This window comes from Lissotriton helveticus, chromosome 4_2, assembly GCF_964261635.1.
Source record: "Lissotriton helveticus chromosome 4_2, aLisHel1.1, whole genome shotgun sequence".
In the NCBI taxonomy this organism is placed as follows: Eukaryota; Metazoa; Chordata; class Amphibia; order Caudata; family Salamandridae; genus Lissotriton; species Lissotriton helveticus.
In genome coordinates, this window is record NC_136064.1 from 66252792 (window position 1) to 66273372 (window position 20581).

General features: G+C 44.7%; 1 protein-coding gene across 1 annotated transcript in view; it reads right to left on the reverse strand.

The window, feature by feature from the left end:
* The window catches only part of LOC144752040 (relaxin receptor 1-like), a 998955-nt gene extending 980822 nt beyond the window's left edge, over positions 1-18133 (reverse strand). Inside the window, exon 1 of the mRNA XM_078639991.1 lies at positions 17864-18133. Within this exon, the coding sequence (XP_078496117.1) occupies positions 17864-17933 (70 nt within the window). The 5' untranslated portion in view covers positions 17934-18133. The remainder of the gene's footprint in view (positions 1-17863) is intronic.
* Positions 18134-20581: the final 2448 nt, after the last annotated feature.

Consider the following 20581-nt stretch of genomic DNA (forward strand, 5'->3'; position numbering starts at 1 on the left):
CTACAGTGTGCAGGTGGATGGAATCAGGCAATCGCTATAAATCCACTAGGCACGGACTTTAAAAATCGTCAGGTTCTGATGTGACGAATATGATGACTCATATTAATTAGAAGTTAAAATGATGAAAGCCCGAAGGCACAGGTCGAATATCTGGAAGGAGCTGAATATGATGATTGTCGCTACGACGTAACGTCACTGGCTTTGTGGAAAGAGACGTATCTGATAAGGCACACGGAGGGGCTCATGTATTGTCGAGCCAAAATTGAGCGTGAAAACGCAACTGAAATACCTGTAATGAGCTGGAAATAATAGTAACCGCAGCGATGTAGCGCCTACTGCCTCGTGGGGTGAATACCTGGATGCACCGCCATCTTACAGAGGGCTTTACAGAGGCTTTGCGCCACCCCTTTCTTTCACACATGCAAACGGTGAGGTACACAAACAATAAGGCCAAGTTTGAAATCTTTTGTCCAATGCAAACCTGTGCTGTCCTGTCACTGCTCTTTCTGCCCGTCATTCGTCGGACGTCACCAAGCCGCGTCCGGGTGACTTTGACCACATAAATGCTGGCACGTCGTAAGCTATGAGGATGCTCAGCCATGTGTTCTGTGATGCACCACATTGTTTGACTGTGCCACAAGTGCACTGTGGTCCACCATCTGTGCACCGTCCTCCCTGCATACAGGTCTTCACAGATGCAACATACAATTTAGTCAACTTTCCAGTAAGTCAACCAGAGTGAAATCTAGAGTACCATTGCCAAAACAAGGCCTTCATATCACTTCTCAAAGCCCATAAGTACTACTCTCAGCCTTTTGGTGACAACATATCGGACTAGCACGTTCAATGCCTCACTCAAACAAGGGAAAGTACTATATTGCTCTGAACAAGTCAAGTCACACTACTCCTGAAAAATACATGCAAGAACACTGGAAATATGAATGATTTTTGAGTCGGGTCAAACTTACCCTTTCTAGCTAAAGTGCCGGGAGGCTGTATGCGGACAGCTGAAACAACTGTCCCTGGACAACTAACCAGGCAGTAAACGTCAACCAGGCTGCAGTGCAGGATCAGTGCTCTAACAAGATGTCACTCTTTAAGCCCTTGGCTGCGGGGGTAATTCCCCCCCCTGTGCAGGGGGCGCGCACAGCGCCCCGGTGCTCATGTCGAGCTCAGCTCGTCACGAGCCACGGTGCTTGTGTGCTCATGTCGAGCTGAGCTCGTCACGGCCACACCCGTTTGTGTGGAACTCTCAGCACAGCGGGGGAATTAGCCCCGCGTGCGAGCGTTGGAACCGTTATGACGAGCATGAGCACACGAGCACCGTGGCTCATGACCAGCTGAGCTCGTCATGAGCATGGGAGGGGTTAAGTGTACGAGTGAACATTGAGCTCCTGACTGACTGTCAAAGAATCACTCCACTGTGAAGTTCATATACTTTCACCAAGGTCTATCCTTTACCCTTGCCAACACTTTATACAGTTTAATTTCTGAGTTTGTGACCTAATATAAAACAATATAATTTTCCTAAAAGAATGTTATTTGTGTTTTAATTGGCTGTTACCTCATTATATGACTTGTGTTTCTGTATCATGTAACAAGAAACCATATTAACTGGGTCAACTTGAAACAGCAATGTTACTTTCTTCAGGTCTGCCGTGCTCAATTTAAAGCGGATACTGACTAAATAAATAAAGTTTGAGGAGGGGGCGTATTACCTCTAGTTGTCCTGCAGTTTCTAGAAACAAATTACTTGGATCTGATTGGACTCGAGGTGCAGGAAGGAGGAATGGGAGGGAAGAGTTTAAGTGTGTTGAGAGCAGCACATGGTCAGGGGAAGGAGGGATATAGGAAAAATGTAAATGTAAATGTATAGTATTCATATAGCGCACTTCTACCCGGAGGCCTCGTAGCGCTGTATTCATACCGCTGTGGAACCCATCCTGGCTTTCCTGTGAAATGTCCACTCCTGGGCACCCCCAAGATGAAGCCAGACATCCAAGCGCTGCTGGGGCCGTTGTGGAGATTAAGCAAGCTATTGCCCAGAGTCACAGAGTGGGACCCATGATTAGACTAGGCACCGAGGCGAGAATTATCAGGTCTGGGGAAATTGAGTCCAAGAGCCGCTGAGGCAGGAATTGAACCCTTGTCCCGGGCCAGACCTCTGCATCAGGGTCTGCCGCTCTAACCATTGAGCCACGCTTCTCCACGAAAATGAAATGTGAGAGTTGGATCAAGGGACTGCACCTGAGAAGCACTGAAGATGTAAAGTAGGAGCTCGTGGCGCACAAACATACTTACGTTTTTACTTGTTACGGCTAGTTCCTCGTCTATATGATTCGTCCTCCTACAGTCAGAGTTTCCATGTTTTAATAAAGATAAATTGGCACAAACATAAAACATGTACAATGGAAACAGGAGACAAAGAGAAAATTCTTTCCATGGAAGATAAACTTTGGACATATTTTCATCAAAAGGTAATCTAATTTATAAAGGAGTGTCATCTCGAAGTATTTGTTGCACTTACGTTCATTGTTTGGTTGGATGGCTCCACTTTAAACATCCTCGCTTTCTTGTATAGAGAGTGGATGATGGAGAGGGTGTACAGAGGAGGAGAAGACGCCTAAACTTCCACGGTAGTATTCAGGACACTCACTGCATGAAGTGTAGGTGAAGCCGCCTACACTCCCACGGAGCGACCAAGACACTCACTGCGTGAAGCTGCCGACACTCCCACGGAAGAGGTCAAAACACTCACTGCATGATGCTTTGGAGAAGCGCCTACACTCATGAAAGTGGCCAGGACACTCACTGCGTGCAGCATAGGAGAAGCTGTCTACACATCTATAGAAGCGGCCAGGACACACACCGTGTGCAGCATAGGAGAAGCTGTCTACACTGCTATATTAGCAGCCAGGACACTCACTGCATGAAGTGTAGGAGAAGCCGCCTACATTCCCCCGGAAGAGGACAAGACACTCACTGTGTGAAGCTTAGGAGAAGCTGCCTGCACTTCCACAGAAGCAGCCAATACACTCACTGCGTGAAGCTTAGGAGAAGCTACTCCCATGGAAGCGGCCGGGACACTCACTGCATGAAGCCGCCTACACTCCCACGGAAGTGGGCAAGACACTCACTGTGTGAAGCTTAGGAGAAGCCACCTACCCTTCCACAGAAGCGACCAAGTCACAAAAAATTTGAAATGGTTTTCGTCAACTGTAGACAATGACAATTGTTGCGGGATATGACATTAACAAATTATCAATGGTAGATTATAGCAATAATAACAGGAAGAGACAATAATAAATTGTCAAGTGTAGACAATACCATGTGTAGCAGGATGAGACTTTAACAAGTTACTGGAGGGAGTTGCACTGGGTCACACTGAAGGATGAGGGGGACCCAATGAATGATAGGGTTGGGTTGCAAAAACCGGAGGACTAGGGGGTGTACAAGCAAAAATAGTGTACTGTGGAACACAATTTCGGGGGTTCATGGAGCTGTAATGATTGAACTCAGATTTATTATAATGGAGATAGAAGGTGAGCCGATGTCAAAAGATTTAACTCGGCGAGGGAGGGGGGTTCTCTTCAGTCAGTTCCTTATATTCTATAAGCATAGTATTCCAAACAGCAGCAATAGGGCACCAGCGTTTACGATTGGTATCCTCCCAATGCAGTGTCGAGCTTTCTGCTTCCCCCATCTAAATAGTGCCTTATGCCATAGTGCGAGAGCCGGGGGGTGTTGTTCCTTCCAGTGCAAACACTCCAACATCTCCTACCATATGTACGCTGATGATACACAATTGTACATGGAGATTACCTCTCCTAACAACATCAGCACTCTCAATAACATCTTGAACAAAACTCAACACTGGTTAACACTTAACCACCTCAAACTTAACGCCCTCAAAACTGAATTCCTATTAATTTCGCCCCCCAACACTACCTCTAACATCAAAGACTGGCGCCCAATACTCACCACCATGAACTGCAACCCACATGCTGATGATTCAGCAAAATCTCTAGGAATAACACTAGACAACAACTTCTCCATGATGAATCACATCAGCTCCACAACCAGAGCGTCCAATTTCCATCTCCACATCTTAAGAAAACTAAAGCCTTCCCTGCCCAATGCAGATCTCAAGATGGCGGTTCAGGCTCTTGTGATCTCCAAACTTGACTATGGGAATGCTACCCTTGCTGGCCTACCGAAAATAAAACTGACACCGTTGAGGGCTACCCTCCATGCTGCTGCACGGCTCATCACAGGCGTAAAGAAAAATGATTACATCACCCCAGCCCTCCACTCCCTGAACTGGTTACCTTATGGATCTTAGACCCACCTAAAAATAGCATATATGACATACAAAGCCATCCACCACAACACTCGTCGCTACCTGGCTCAGAAACTGGTGCTATCCGGAAAGAATGGAGCTTCTCGTAATACATGCTCCCTACTGCTGAACACCCCAAAATTTCACAAAAAGAAAACCTATAAGAGATCCTTCTCTCGAATTGTACCAAGAATTTGGAACTCTCTTCCCCCAGAGATCAGGACCACCCCTTCATTCGTTCTTTTCAAAAACGAAGCAAAAATGAGACTACTAAATAATGTCCTTCCTATCTGAGGCGACTATCCATGCCAATTTGATTTCTTTGCTGATGTTTTCACTATGTCTCTTTGTATTATCTTTTCATGCTGTATTTTCTATATTTTGCTCCTTGTATATTTAATGCTATTTATTAGGTTGTATAGCGCTCTGACACCAACATTTTGGTCACGTTCGCTCTTTATAAAACTTTAGAAATAAAATTTAAAAAAAATAAGTTAGTAGACGCTTGGCCAACACTAAAGCCAGATTAGTGAATTGCACCTGAGCCCTGTGTTTTTTTTGTTTTTAGAAAATACCTCAGGCAGTAGCCTCCCATGAGTTCAATGTTTGTAGTTCTATGATTGTGCCCAATGAAGCATGCACTGAATGCCAAAAACTGCTGTTCCAGGGCATGACCAGAACATATGTTGGAAGTCAGCAACCTGAGTGAAACATCTTGGACAAGTGGAATTAGCTCCTTGGAACATGTGATTTAGACAAGACACTTCGTGCAAGAGAGAAGCCGGGATTGGAATAGACTTCCCTTGTTTCCTGAGCCCTCACTGCAGCTACTGGACTCCATCCCTCTCTTACGGGCAGATTTATGGGGAGAATGAGCGTATCTGGGATACTTGCAGCCCTGCAGACAGCCTCCCGCATTCCTAGTCACCAACAGACGCCTCTCTGCCCCTCCCCCTCCCCGCTGCATTCAATGAGATCAATCTTACAGATAAGAGAAGCATTAACACGCTCACCTCCCGAGCAGAGATTGCACAGACCTCAGCGCAGCTCAAGCCCATCAGATGCCAAGATATGTTTCATTTCCCTGAAGTCCGGTTTCTTCACGAGTCCCTTAACCAAGACCTCGGGGCTGGAATATATGGAACTCGTGGAATTGTAAAAAGTGCACGGTTAGCATTGAAGGTGACCTGATTAGTGCATCCCCTTTCGGCGTGAACAAACTTCAGGGTCAGTGTATGTTGATAGTGTGTCACACCCTGGAGATGGCTGTAGTGCTGTGAACAGCTTCTGGGGCGTCCAGGTGCTGAACATCTGCCTACACTCGAGACAACTGAGGCTGATGGTCTCAGGGCAAAACACTGGAACCAACTGATTTTATTTATGTTCTGTGTGCACCCTAGTCAGATGGCATGAAGTGCCCACAATCTGGGGCTAGCTGCCCTCAGTTGTGTGCGTAGACCGATTCTAGCTGAAGTTGTGAGCAGAGGCTGCAGCTAGCTGAAGCTAATTGTGCGCACAGGCAAGTTCTAGCTAAAGTTAATTGTGTGTAAAGACTGCAGCTTCTGAAGTTAATTGTGTGCACAGACTAGTTCTAGCTGTAGTTTATTGGGTGCAAATATTGGTTACAGCAGAAGATAATTGTGTGCACAGGCAAGTTCTAGCTGAAGTTAATTGTGTGTAAAGACTGCAGCTTCTGAAGTTAATTGTGTGCACAGACTAGTTCTAGCTGTAGTTTATTGGGTGCAAATATTGGTTACAGCAGAAGATAATTGTGTGCACAGACTGGCTCTAGCTGAAGTTAATCACGTGCACAGACTGGTTCTGACTACAGTTAATTGTCTACACAGATAAATTCCAGCTGAAGTTAATGTCTGCTGAATGGTGCTAGATGAAGTTACTTGTGTGCACGGACTGCAACTAGCTGAAGTTATTTGTGTGCACAGACTGCAACTAGCTGAAGTTATTTGTGTGCACAGACTGGTTCTAGCTGAAGTTAATTGTGTGGCACAGACTGGTTCTAGCTGAAGTTAATTGTGTGCACATACTGGTTCTAGCTGAAGTTTATTGTGTGCACAGACTGGTTCTAGCTGAAGTTTATTGTGTGCAAATATTGGTTACAGCAGAAGATAATTGTGTGCACAGATTGGTTGTAGCTGAAGTTAATTGTGTGCAAATACTGGTTCTAGATGAAGTTAATTGTGTGCACTGACTGGTTCTAGCTGAAGTTAATTGTGTGCACATACTGGTTCTAGCTAAAGTAAATTGTGTGCAGAGACTGTTTGTAGCTGAAGTTAATTGTGTGCACATACTGGTTCTAGCTGAAGTTAATTGTGTGCACAGGCTGGTTCTAGCTGAAGTTAATTGTGTGCACATACTGGTTCTAGCTAAAGTAAATTGTGTGCACAGACTGGTTGTAGCTGCTGAAGTTAATTGTGTGCACATACTGGTTCTAGCTGAAGTTAATTGTGTGCACTGACTGGTTCTAGCTGAAGTTAATTGTGTGCACATACTGGTTCTAGCTAAAGTAAATTGTGTGCACAGACTGGTTGTAGCTGCTGAAGTTAATTGTGTGCACATACTGGTTCTAGCTGAAGTTAATTGTGTGCACAGACTGGTTCTAGCTGAAGTTTATTGTGTGCAAATATTGGTTACAGCAGAAGATAATTGTGTGCACAGTTTGGTTGTAGCTGAATTTAACTGTGTGCAAATATTGGTTCCAGCAGAAGAGAATTGTGTGCACAGACTGACTCTAACTGAAGTTAACTATGTGCACAGACTGGTTCTACCTGAAATTAATTGGGTGTACAGACTCATTCTAACTGAAGATAATTTTCTGCATCAACACGTACTAGTTAAAGTTGTCTGCACAGACTGGTTCTAGCTGAAGTTATTTGTGTGCACCGACTGGTTCTAGCTGAAGTTAATTGTGTGCACAGACTGCAGCTAACTGAAGTAAATGTTGTGCACATACTGCAGCTAGATGAAGTTGTGTGCCCAGCTGGTTCTAGCTGAAGGTAAATATGTGCATAGACTGGTTCTAGTTAAAATTATGTACACAGATTCGTTCTAGCTGAAAATAATTGTCCGCACAGACCGCAGCTAGCTGACATTAAGTGAGTGCACAGACGGGTTCTAGCTGAATGTAATTATGTGCACAGACTACAGCTAGCTGAAGGTAAGTGTGTGCACAGAGAGCGGCTTGCTGTCTTTAATTGTGTGCACAGAGTAAAGCAACCTGAAGTTAATTGTGTGCACAGACTGTAGCTAGTTAAACTTAATCGTGTGCACAGACTGCAGCTAGCTGATGTTAATTGTGTGCACAGACCGCTTCTAGCTGAAGTTGTGTGCCTAAAGAATAGATCACTGGAGTTAATTGTGATCTCAAACACTGGCACAAGAGATGTGATGTATGTGCCCAGGCTGATGATGAACGCATGCCCAGACTCTAGGGAGAGCTTAAGTCAATTGTGCTGCAGACTCTGTGGAGTCTAGTGTAAGGTATGTGTCCAAACTCTGGGCACAGCAGATACCGACTGGGTGCCCAAACTAGTCCTGTGATTAAAGTCTGGGATTTGCATAATCTATAATGGAATCAACTGAAACACTATCACACTTACTACAGATAGATGCACTGAAGTACATTTTGTAGATTGACTGCTTCTTAAACAGGTTCTGGATTTGTAAATGCGCACTCTTGATTGAATGCCATTGAAACAAGCATTGGCAAACTCAGTAGGCTTGGCAAGCTAGTATATTTTATTATTTCATTATTTGCAACATTTTTTTATTAAAACATGCTGCTACCTAAACGTAAGAGCCATATGCTTTCAAACACATTAATCGTGATTTATAATGACAACGCTTTGAGTTGCCCCTTGTATTTTAGTGTTTTTATTTCTGAAGGAGTCAAAGAGGAACCATCACCTATCCAACCACTCAAATCGCAGTCAACTATAATATTAAAGTGGCACCTAAGCACTTTATCACAGCACTTTAAAAATTAAAGGAACAATATATCCGTTTTTAAGTGGACACCCAAAGTGCAGGTCAAATAAATTACTGGTACTTAAAGTTAATATAAAAGAATAAATACAGACCGAAAGTACATTTGAACTTGCTTTGTCACTGAAGAGAAAGGGGCTTTTAAGTGGGTCTGAACACTGTGTACAGGCTTTCTGCAGTCACTCAAAGTGAAGGATAAAGTGGTCTGACCCATTGCGCCATGCTGTATGTTGTCGCAGGCGGAAGAAAACTGAACTACAATTTTGCAGATCATCGAATAAGACCTGCAGCTAAAAAATACTTTTTGTACATTTATTGTGTATGAATGTTTTGGAAAAACAATCTCTGGTTTTAGGAGAGCTTAAAGCTGCCACAAAGGCCACACCTAAGAACTGTTATAAAGATCATTGTTATTATACAAAAACTGTTATTAAGTTCACTTTTATCAATAGTGAGTAATGATCATCGCTGAAATCAAATGTATTGAGCGCATATGTCCCCTTGTGGTTGTACATAACAAAGAAAACAACATGAATTAAGGCTCAGAAAACTCAAGCCCTGTGTAAGCATGCACTGTTGTAAGGACCTGTTGATCAAATGAAATATTAGAATTGTGAGTTTATAGAAATGACGCCATGTTTTTTTTAATCCAGATTTTCCCTGTTTTCATTTGTCAACATATTTTAGTTCTTTGCAAAAACCTAAAGTTACTATGCTTGCACATTTATTGGTGACATGCACACTCTCGCATGGATGCTTGTAGGGTTTGCACTTTGTGTATAACGCACAGGGCACTATATATTTTTTATAAGAGTTCATTACATGCAAGTGGAGATGTTTTGTCCATTCCTACAGTACTTTTATTAAAAGGTCTAAGTGCTGGACCTGTTAGCTCTAAGGGATGTGAAAGGTGTCGGATTGAAAGTCACTTGGAAATGAAGTCCATGTCAAGAGTGAGCCTTCCTCAGATTTTTTTTTGGGGAGGGGGGCAGTGTTTTATATAGCGTGAACTCGACCCGAAGGTATCAGAGCCATTTAAAGGACTACCTGTAGTTACAGACAGACACATTCATTTTGTTAGGTACTGGGAAAATAAGTGATTTGACCAGAATCAAAGGATTTTGAGAGTCATTGCCAAGACTTGAATCCGGTTCCCTAGCTTCGATGTTGACAGCTCTAGCCATTAGGCCACATATTCTCCCCAGAGCAGATCTCAAAGAACGCCCTCCAGGGTGTGGAGAAGGAGTTGATTCACAAAAGTACTCAGGGGGTACTCTTTCATGTGCTCCTACACGCCTCTGAGAATCAGCCCGAAACATCCAACTCCTTTTATATTACTTGTATATGCATATGAAGCAAATATTTGTATTTTTTTCTCATTTAAAAAGAGTACTACAGGGGTGCTCTTAGATGCCCTTGTTATTCTGACCCAAAATGTCCGACTCCTTATTAGTAAAAGTGCAAAGAGGGCACAGTCCTTTCTATTTATATTACTATTATAAGACTATGATCAGGATTATCCCTTTTCAGATGTGTCAGGACTGTTTTTAGAGGCATCAGAGGTAAAAAAAAAACTGCTGTTCATAGTTAAGGAAATGATTTCCCAATCGACGCTCTTTCCCAAACACACAGGGGGTACACCCATAGAACTAGGGCTGGGCGTAGTTCGCAAAGTAGCGCTACGCGTAGCTACGCGAAGTGCACTTCGCACTACGCGAACTACGCGTAGCACTACGCGAACTACGTAGTAGCATGTTCGCACTGTGCAAGATGCTGTTTTCAATGATTGCACAGTGCGGACAAGCATCCGGCACTGTGCAATCATTGAAAACGGCATCTTGCACAGTGCGAGTTGTAGTTTTCTGCAGCTCGAGTAGATTTTTACTCGAGAGGCAGCTTTCTCATAGCGGACTGGTAGTTTCTTATCGCGAGCGGTCGCGAGCATACGCGACCACTCGCAATGAGAAACCTGACCTCCCCGAGTTGAGTTTCTCGCCGGGAGGTTTATTTTCCACGCTCGCGATCGGCAACTTGATGTTGCTGAACGCGAATGAGGAAAAAGTCTCGCCAGGATGTCATTTTGCTTGCTCGCGGTCGCAAACTTGACGCTGAGGACCGCGAGCAAGCAAAAAATTACCGCTGCACTACGCTACGCATTTTCACACTGTGCTACGTGCAGTTCGCGTAGTGCAAAGTTGCGCAAACTTCACAAACTACGCGAGCGTAGCGTAGTGCTTCGCCCAGGCCTACATAGAACAACACACACCCATGAAATCACCCACATCCATAGGTCTATACACCCAGATGCACACGTTCTGGTGCAGGTCACACCTTTTTTCGTGCTCTGCATCCACCAAAGCAGAGGGAAGTCAATCTGCACACCACTGATGCCCCGCAGAGCGAGCAAAGTCCAAAGGTGTATGGTTTGACTATTTTCCATCCGCGGCCTGCGCAGGTAAAAGCCATGGGGTTGTCTGTCAAATACCCCCTCCCCCAAACCGGCCCCCGCACTCTTACCTGCACGTGCCGCAGCTGCTAGTTTTTTATAGAATCAGTGGCATAACAATAGCCCATGCAGACCCCGCGATGCAGAGGGGACCCCAGCTCTGGGGGACCCCTCTGGCACGGTGCACGGGAGGGCCTGAGAGCTCCTGACTGGTTCGGAGTGTGGGGGACCCCTCCATAAACTTTGCAAGGAGATCCCCTCAAGTTTTGTTATGCCACTGCTTGATACTCATGCATAAAATGCATGACGTAGTACACACTACACATACACACACATATATACAGACACACACACATTTATGGTAGTCACACGCAACTGAGAGTTACTCATGCTTAACCTTCCCCGTGCATTATGTACACAAGTGAAAAGTGAATGTTTTCACAACGACGTAACTTTTCTTTTGACATTTTCAGATAATTCTTTTTATGCAAAATATTTTTGTGCCCAAGTCACCCCTTCCTTCCTTCCAACATAACAGCCAAAAAATGTAAAAATAACTAGTACAGCTGTGAGGGTTAAAGCCTGAATTACTCTAGACATAGGGTTCCTATATGACTTTATGTTAGTGCATCATTTACGCATCCTGGCCATTCCGGTTACAACTGGATGCATTCTGGGACTTGTGGTTTTTGCTTGCTTAGATTTAACCACTGAATCAGCACAACGCTCCCTAAAAAGGAGTGAGTAAAGTCATGGCCCGGTGGATCCACCGTATTTGAGGGGGATAAACCCCACACAAGTGGTAGCAGCGTTTGGGTTGGCCACAGTGCAGTTTGGCTCACCAGGCGGGCAGGGCAGCTTAGGTCAGTGACCGCTGCCTACCCTTGGATCGCCCGTAAGTTAACCCAGCAAGGTTGGCATACTCCTTGTATGAAATAAACCTGCAGCAAACAGTTTTCCCAACAAACCTGCTTTTGTGCGATTATTGCGGTGCATGCTGTGTTCATCACGTGAGCCTGGATTGGCATTATAGCACACGCATAACAATCCGTGGAAAGAAAGCACAAAACAGGACGGACCTTCCCGTGGTGCTGACTGGCAACCATCTAAAAAGTCTGTGAAGGAAAAGCATCCCTGATGATGTGTGAATGCAATAAAACAGGGGCTGCTCGTCACGCGTCACCCCGACGCTCTCGTGGGTGTGCTTTGGAAACTGTAGTCTGAATGTACGTGTGCCTTGTATGAAAACTCGTAGCCGACGGGGCGCCCTTGCAGTAGGGTAATTGAATTGGGGTACTTATAAAGTGTAATCCTGGTCCTAGGAGGCACTGAACCCCCGCACCCACTAACAAATAAGGTATTCAGCACCTGCGGGCACGCAGGTACTTACAATGTGACGTCAGGGCACTGAGTGAGTAAAATACCACAGGGATCAGAAACAGCTGGGAGGGTGCAGTGTGGAAGGGGGATGCAATGTGGAAGGGGGGTGCAATGTGGAAGGGCGGTGCAATGTGGAACGAGGGGTGCAATGTGGAAGGGGGGTGCAATGTGGAATGGGGTGCAGTGTGGAAGGGGGTGCAGTGTGGAAGGAGGGGTGCAATGTGGAAGGAGGGGTGCAATGTGGAAGGAGGGGGTGCAATGTGGAAGGGGTGTGAAATATGTAAGGAAAGTGCACTGGTGAAGGTGGTGCAGTGTGGAAGGAAAGAGTGCAGTGTGGAAGGAAGGGGGGTTATTAAGGAAGAATGTGCAGTGTGGAAAGAGGGGGCGCTGTGTGGAAGGCAGGGTGCAGTGTGGGGGGGTGCAGCATGGAAGGAGTGGGCAGCGTGGAAGGGTAGACAGTCTAGGACAGTAAGAGGACTGTGTAGAGGGGATTGAGACCACTGGAGCCCCAAACAGACCCTCCAGCATTTCGCGATTTCGCGATTCACAAAATAATCGCGAAATCGACCAAAAGCCGCGATAGCCGCGATATTGACTATTTCGGCCGCAAAAACAGGTCTCCTGGCAGACATAAAAAATAATGCCTTTTAATTGGCTGTACGCGCATACGTCACGACGTGAACTGCGCTGTACAGCCGTAATAGCAGGAAACAGAAGAGCACCCTTATCTGAATTACAAAGCGGGGTCATTAGTAGCTGACTTTGTTTGTGCCGTCGGCGCCATTGAGCATTTAAATCCTAAAGGAGGCAGCGCCAAACAAGAACAACCATATCTTATTGTGAGTTAGCAAGCCAATCGTATTTATCATAGAAGCATACCATGCAGCAATCAATGTGTGTTTAAGGTTGAACATAAACACGGAGATGTTCATTAAACGCGCATACCGGCAGGGGATCATATTGTTTCACTTCCATTCCTAGGAAGCAGTGGAAGGTCAGAGGTCGCCTGCTCGGTTCTCTGTGCGGATTTGTATTATTTCGCAGCTGCTTGAAGCACGAAGGACGTGTTTTGGTGAACTCTCCCATAGGTAAACAAGCGCCCGCCAGCTTGAACCTCTCGTGCAGAGAGAACTACATTTATTTTCCCATCTTCGCCGAAGTCGTACGTTTGCGTGTAGAGATGGTATTCCATAATCACTTCATTCCTTTATCTGTTTCCGAACTTCGAGTCTGTCACTGCCTGTTAAGCAGGGCTTGTACTTGAGTAGTTTAGAGCTACGTGTGTGCTTCTCCTGCCTATGTTTCCAGTTGTTTTCCGATTTTCCTATTCTCCTTTGCGAACACTCTTCATATAGCACATAATTGCAAAAGCAAAACAAGTGAACAATTAAAGCCACGCCCATTGACATGGGTAATACATGGTCATTTTATTTTTCTAGAGGAGCATGTGAAATGCGTACATTTTACGGCACAAAAAAGTTCCAGTCACCTGTCATTTCAGAGACTGCTTTTTTATCAACATACATATTTAGGATTTACGCACTGCTTATGTACTTTCTGTGGGTAATGCAATGTCAGTTAAACGGAGCTGGCTAATTTGTGGTGGTGTCTAGTGTACATCTGATTCAATCAAACCAACTTCAGACGCCACACACTGAGCCAGAAATGTGTGTACCCACACGGGCAGCTTAAAACCACCACGAATGTGTATGCTCTGTTTAGCAAATCATAATTCTGGAGAGAGTTACAGTGCCCAGCTGCACTTGCTAAAAGATGACTATAAAAACATTACCAGGCAAGAGACTCTGTGGTTACTTCGAAAATGCATGCACCTCCGTCAAACACAACCACAAAATAGATGATATTTTTCCTGCATTACAGGAGAGGGTCTAAGCAATAATCAGTTAATGGGGCGGGATATGCGGGTAGTAGTTTGAGGCGGAAAGGTCTTTTAGCGCAGGTGTAAATCTTCACGTGTTTGCGAATGAAGTGGGAGTGCATTTCACGTGGCCCAATACAACCAATGCTTCTAAATACAGAATTGGAGTAACTTTGTTGACACACTGAGGCACTAAAACACACGGAAGGTACAGAAGGTCTCAGAAATACAGAGGGAGAGAAAAGAAAATAGCAAATCTCTCTATTGGGACCTAATAGTGTCCTCTTTACATGCCCAGAATACACAGTTAATCTGGAAACAACCAAGAAAACAAAAACAAGAGAAGATGTTGCAGTAGCACCATAGGTCCTGACGAAAGCCCTTGAGGCTGAAACATGTTGACCGAATAACAACATTGGTGGGTAGCAATTCCTTACATGCTATCAGCATACTGTTTTTAACCATACCACTTTGATGGTCAGCCCTAATAAAGTATTTCATGACATCATCGTAGGTATTTTTAGAATCACTTGGATTATTTTCCTTTTCTTCTTCTTTTTCTTTGAGCACTGCAACCTCAACCCCTCCCGCTCATATACTGTCATCTGTTGGTGAAATGTTCTGGGTCCATCACTAGGCAGTCCTATGGATTGTTTCCAAGGCAGACCCTAGAGGACACCATTTACCAACATATACCCAGATGACGAGATTCCACTTATGAGTGGGCTGATGGGTATCTTTTTCCTCTCCTTGTGCATCTTCTCTTGTTTTTGTTTTCTTGGTTGTTTCCAGATTAACTGTGTATTCTGGGCATGTAAAGAGGACACTATTAGGTCCCAATAGAGAGATTTGCTATTTTCTTTTCTCTCCCTCTGTATTTCTGAGACCTTCTGTACCTTCCGTGTGTTTTAGTGTCTAGTTGGGGGACTAGGTACCAGTAGGTCTATAATAATTTTTTTCCCCTCGGACCCCCCCTTAACCGTTTATCTCTCTGACACACTGAGGCACCCAAGTTCTGCTGGACAGTTATGTCGCCATTTGCACACGAGTTAGTCACAGCCTGGAGAAATATACTTTCACATCATTCTACCATCACCATTCTAAAAGTTAACAATAAAACGTATTGTATTTGTTAGACCAAATAACAGTTAATGCAGTCGTCAACTATTGCAGTCGTCCACTATGAACATTGCACTTAATGACTCATAAAACGCCTGGATACCCTTTTGGGTGATTAGTGTGCTTTCCTCCAAGTAAGTGTATGACCACCCACCTTCGAATGCACATCCCCCCCCCCTTCACCCCCCAAGAACTGCAATTCTCATTGGTAGAGGTCCAAATCTAGAGCCGCCCACAAAATTAACTTCCGTGCGCAGGCTTGTGGTTGTGGACAGTGGCTGCAAGTTTGCCGAAGTTAGCTGATGGGAGAGGCCACACTCCCCGCCATTCTCTTGTTTATGAGCAGCGCAGGCACCTCTGCAGCCCGGTGGCTTTGTATGAGCACATGGCGGTACAGTTATACTGAATGATAGGTGTATATGGAACAATATATTTGGTAACTCAGCTTTACATTACCAATTATTACTGAGCTTCACTTCTTCAGCTTACATTTTACATAGTGGTGCTGGATGCACAAAAAAGAACTGGACCGTTTATAGATTAATTCTGACTTGTAGAATGTGCTGGAAATGTGATTAAAAAACAAAAATCAACAGCCATTCAAAACTCAAGCACTGGTGTTCCCACCATACAAATACTTACGCCTAGGGAAAAGAGCTGTCGGAGCAAAGCCATGGCACAGCACAATTGCAGACAGGCTGCCTACAAACAGCACTGCTCATGGCGATGCACATATGAAGACAGGCTGCAGACTAGTAGCACAGATCATGGCACTGCATATGCAAGGACACGCCGAGAAGTACCTAGGAGGCACTTTTTGAACTCCATCCCACCCCCAATTCCCCTCCTCCCACACCAAAAAAAAAGCTTGGAGAGGCTGGTGCCACAGAAATATATATTGGAAGGTTAGGGGTTCGAATACAAATTCTATGGTAGACAGCACACACTGTCTGAACAATGCTGTGGGTGGCGTCACTGGCGGGTACCACAAGGCGACATTGCAAGAGCACCCTCACAGGGGATGACACGCTGGTAGCCCAGTCCTAGGCGCTGCCTCCCCCCACTTGTGTAATGCACTGTAAAGACCCTCCAGGATTTGAGCCTGAAAATTAATGATTATGAGTAAAATAAAGTGCCGCAAAAATGCCGCTAAATTTCCATATTTGTGCCGCTAAATTTCCATATTTGTGCCGCTAAATTTGCAAATCCATGCCGCTATATCCTGGGGGGTCTGCCCAAAGAGCAAGTCTGAGAGGCCAAGAAGCGGAGCCCCGGAGCCCTGGTCCCCGAGAGAGAGCGCCTGACTCCCAGCTGCAAAATGTCCCAGGTCCATGCTGGTGAGCTGTGCCAGCCCAGCTTTTAAATTGCTATTGCTTGTAGTTCTGTTTTATAATGGAAGCAACAAGACTACAAGTCTCAGAGTTGAAAGAAAAACATGGACTAGAGCAGCACATCACGCATGGACCTGGGAAACTAGGTACCCCTACGGTTGGATTCTTTTTGAATATCCGTGGTAGCCCCCTAGGGACGTTCCCTATCATTAAAGAGCCAAGTTCCCAGACATACACTTTAATTTGCCAACCAAATGCATTCTGGGAGTTGTAGTGTTGGTTTGATCTAGCTGAGCACAATGATTTGACTCAGAAAATCCCAGGAAGGGGACAGTAGTAAGGTGATGAAATGTAGCGAGGTGGCAACAATCTCCCTTGAAAACCGGACACGTGACTCCCTTCTAGCATGCAGCGATGCAATAAACCGAATTTACATCTCAGCAAACAGTACACTAGGACACAGAGAACAGTAACTATCTTATCTTAACAAAATGACAAACAGAGAAAAAGTAAACACAAGTTCCAGATAAATTCTAAAACAGGTAAGAAGGCACACTACTGGTGTATGACACCTCCCGCCAGTCCTGGTCGTCTAGCTAATAATAAGTTGTACTCTGGTAAATGTAGTTTTGGTTTTAGAATATGGTTAAAAAAAAAGCTTGCAACCAAATACAAGGACTGGCTGAAGGTGTCACACGGGCATTGCTGATTTCAATGAACAGGTACACAACACATTACATTGAAATTCTGTGAACATTAAGATTGTACGCACACACGTTATTGCGAAACTACAAGTCCCAAGGTGCAATGCGTTCTTGGTTAAGAAGATGACATTAGCTAAAGTTGTCAACAATGTGGGACGTTTGGTATCTATATCTATTTTGATACATTTACACAACACATCCTCTTCTAAACCTGTCAACCTGGTGTCCGTGCTCGGTTTGTTCTCAGAAGGTATTTCAACCTGTGTTTTGTAATCGTTAAGAAATGTTATGACTGGTGTACAGGTACATGGCATACACGCATTTGCTGACTAGTTGGAAGAAGAATGATCCGCGTTTGAATCCTGGCGTCACCAGTTTGAGTGATCCTGGGCGAAGCAGGCTTTTGCTTTCCCACAACTGTCTTATCTGAAAATATGGTGACTTATTTACAACACCCTTGCGTCACCAGTGCATCCCTTTTTCCCATATTCAAAGTAGCGCACTAGAGGCGCAAGGAAGGGCTTTTACATAAACCCCAAGGGGTTCACCAGCACCCTAGGTGAGCGGACTGAGCGCTAATTTTAAGCGCTATCTAAAACATTAGCAGCAGTAAAAATCCAAGACCATAGGGCGCTTTCTTTAAAATACAAAATTATCTCTTACCTGTGAGAGGCAGAAGAAGCGCAGGTACGAATAGGACGCCAAGCACTTTCCACTGAGCTTTGGGGGCCATAGCGCCGAGGAGGATGAAAGGAGGAGCAGATTTCAGCAGAGCGGGAGAGGCGCTGCTCCTGTGCCCGGGCTGCACGTGCGCTCTGTGCCTGTGCTACCCCGCGCTCCCAGGGCTGTGCATGCTGCTGCTGCAGCAGGAGATGTTGAGAGAATTGCAGCCAGGCAGAGGCTTCCCCTCGCTCCCCCTGTCACCATTCCTGTGAGTAGCAGCGCTCTGGTTAACCCCTGCAATGCCCGTCCAGTGCCTCGCGCCCTGCCACCATGCCAGTAATGTAATGCGTGTGTGCCTGCTGGGAGCTAGCGCCTCACTGCCAGATGGGAAGACAGCGGCTAACCTCTGCCTGAGAGAGAATGGGCAGCCCTCTGTAGAACGCCCCCCTCCCTCTCCACCTCTGGACACCCCTCTTTTCAGGTGAGCAACGACGCATTCTTGCTTTTCTGTGTTGGTGATTGGAGGACAGGGTGGGATGAAAAAGGTTGGACGCTTTTACTACGGTTGTACCTGCCTATGTCACAAGGAGATCGCTATGGGAGACGTGAAATCGTGTAGGGCAGTGTGGTAGCATCATTGCTATTTACAGCGCTATAAAGCTACAATATATAGGAAGCGCTTTAAACAAAACTATACTATTGTTAATATACCATGCCAGTGCCTACTTTACTTTTACCATTGTCCCTGTACTGGTTCCAGTCCATATTGTTTGATTTTACATTTTTTTTAATTTTATTGCAGATGCTAATAAGGTGCTGAGGCAGCCGAATGGGTTATGTGCCTGCTGCTGAGAACTGTGTACATCTTTATTGAATTCTAGAGTGCCTCATCTAATCTTTGAGACCCTCGTTTGTGAGGGATTCAATCTTAAGAGGTGGGCGAGCCAACACATAACTGCCTCGGATTTTTTTTTACCCGTGCGCGAGCTGAGCCCGAAACATGTCTGATGTGTAAACCACACGACAAACTTAACGTAAAATATACTAACGTCGCTTCAAGGTAAAAAAAAAAGTGAATTTATTTAACATGTGGAAGATTTGCGAATAGTCACTTCATAGCACTGCCCTGAGGAGTACTCGTTAACATTGATCGTATTTTAAGCATAAGCCATTAGTGCACTAAGAGGGAAAACAAGTGTCATCGAAACCCTGTACGTGGCCCAGATTATAAAGAAGCAACATTATGGTCTACTTATTCACGCACAATAGGTATTCTTAACTCACATATTTTAAAGTATTTTCATACAAGATAATGAAGAAAAAAGTTTTGGTAAAAACAAATATTTGCCTAAGATCACACAATTTAAGGGGGTGAGGTGTGGGGGGGGGAGCTGCGATTTACGCAGGTTTTCTGGTTCCACTTTGTACAATTCAGCCAAGAAATGGGTATCTATTTGTCATTTCTTATGTTAAGGCTTTCTTTTTTAAGTTTCGCCTGCACAGCGATTGCACTGTGCTTGTGAACACTCTTGTATTAAATATATACTAAAAGGGGGTTCTTATCAGGCCCTATAGCCAAATTACTGTGTTCATTTGCTTTTGTGTGGAACGCTTTTTTTTAACTTCCTCCAGGGCGCATACATTAAGATACTTCTAATAAAGCTGTTCACACTGTTTAAGCCCCATTCCCTGCCAAGATAAGATATCTTCCCGGGAAAAGGCAGACAGCTTCAAACAGTATGTTGGAATGCTTGCTTTTTATTACTTAGTTGTGTAAAGCGGATGGGTTTAGCCTTAGAACGTTTGTGGCATTTCCTATTCATGCCGCAGTACCTTTCTTTGCACTTTGTGGGCATTATCGGATTGTTTTTTTTTTCAACTCAATCTAGTCGGCCATGATGATCAAATTCTAAATATTTTAATAAACATTGCATGTTAAAAATAAAGTTGATATACAAGAGCTATGCTTTATTTTACTACTAAACAGGCAACCACAAGTGAACTTACCTTGCAGACAAAAAGGGTCATGATTTGAATGGTGCAGCAGGTGCAGTAGCACATAATATTGCTCTATTTGACTACTAAACAGGCAGACGCAATTACAGTTACCTTGCAGTTAAAAGTGTCTTGATTTGAATGGTGCAGCAGGTACAGTAGCACCAGGACATAAAGATCTAGGGTCCTCACTAAACCCAGCTATTGCTAAAATGTAAAACTAAACAGGCGGTCACAAGTGGTATCTTGCAGACATCAGGGTCACAATTTCAAAATTGCAACAGGCACAGTGACACCAGGATCAAAAGCAATAGGCACCCCAATAAATACCTAAAATTGCTATATTTTATTACTAAACAGGCAGTCACAAGTGCAGTTACCTTGGAGACAACAAGGTCATAATTTGAACGGTGCAGCAGGTGCAGTAACACCGGTCCCAAAAGTTGTCAGAACTCCTCCAAACACCTAGGGGCCGATTCCGATTCGGGGAAAAACGCTCCTAATAGCCGTTCGGAGCGTTTTTCCCATACAAATCGTACCCTGCAACCTCCCCCGTACGTACGACGAAGTACGTTTCGTACCAGGAGCCGTACTCCGTACGAGTCGTACAGAGACCGTACGACTCTAATCTCTGTACGATTCTCCCTCGGAACCCGCTGTACGCGACATCTGTACGGTTCGCGACTGGTTTTTACGACCCAGCAAGTATGATACGTGTCGGGT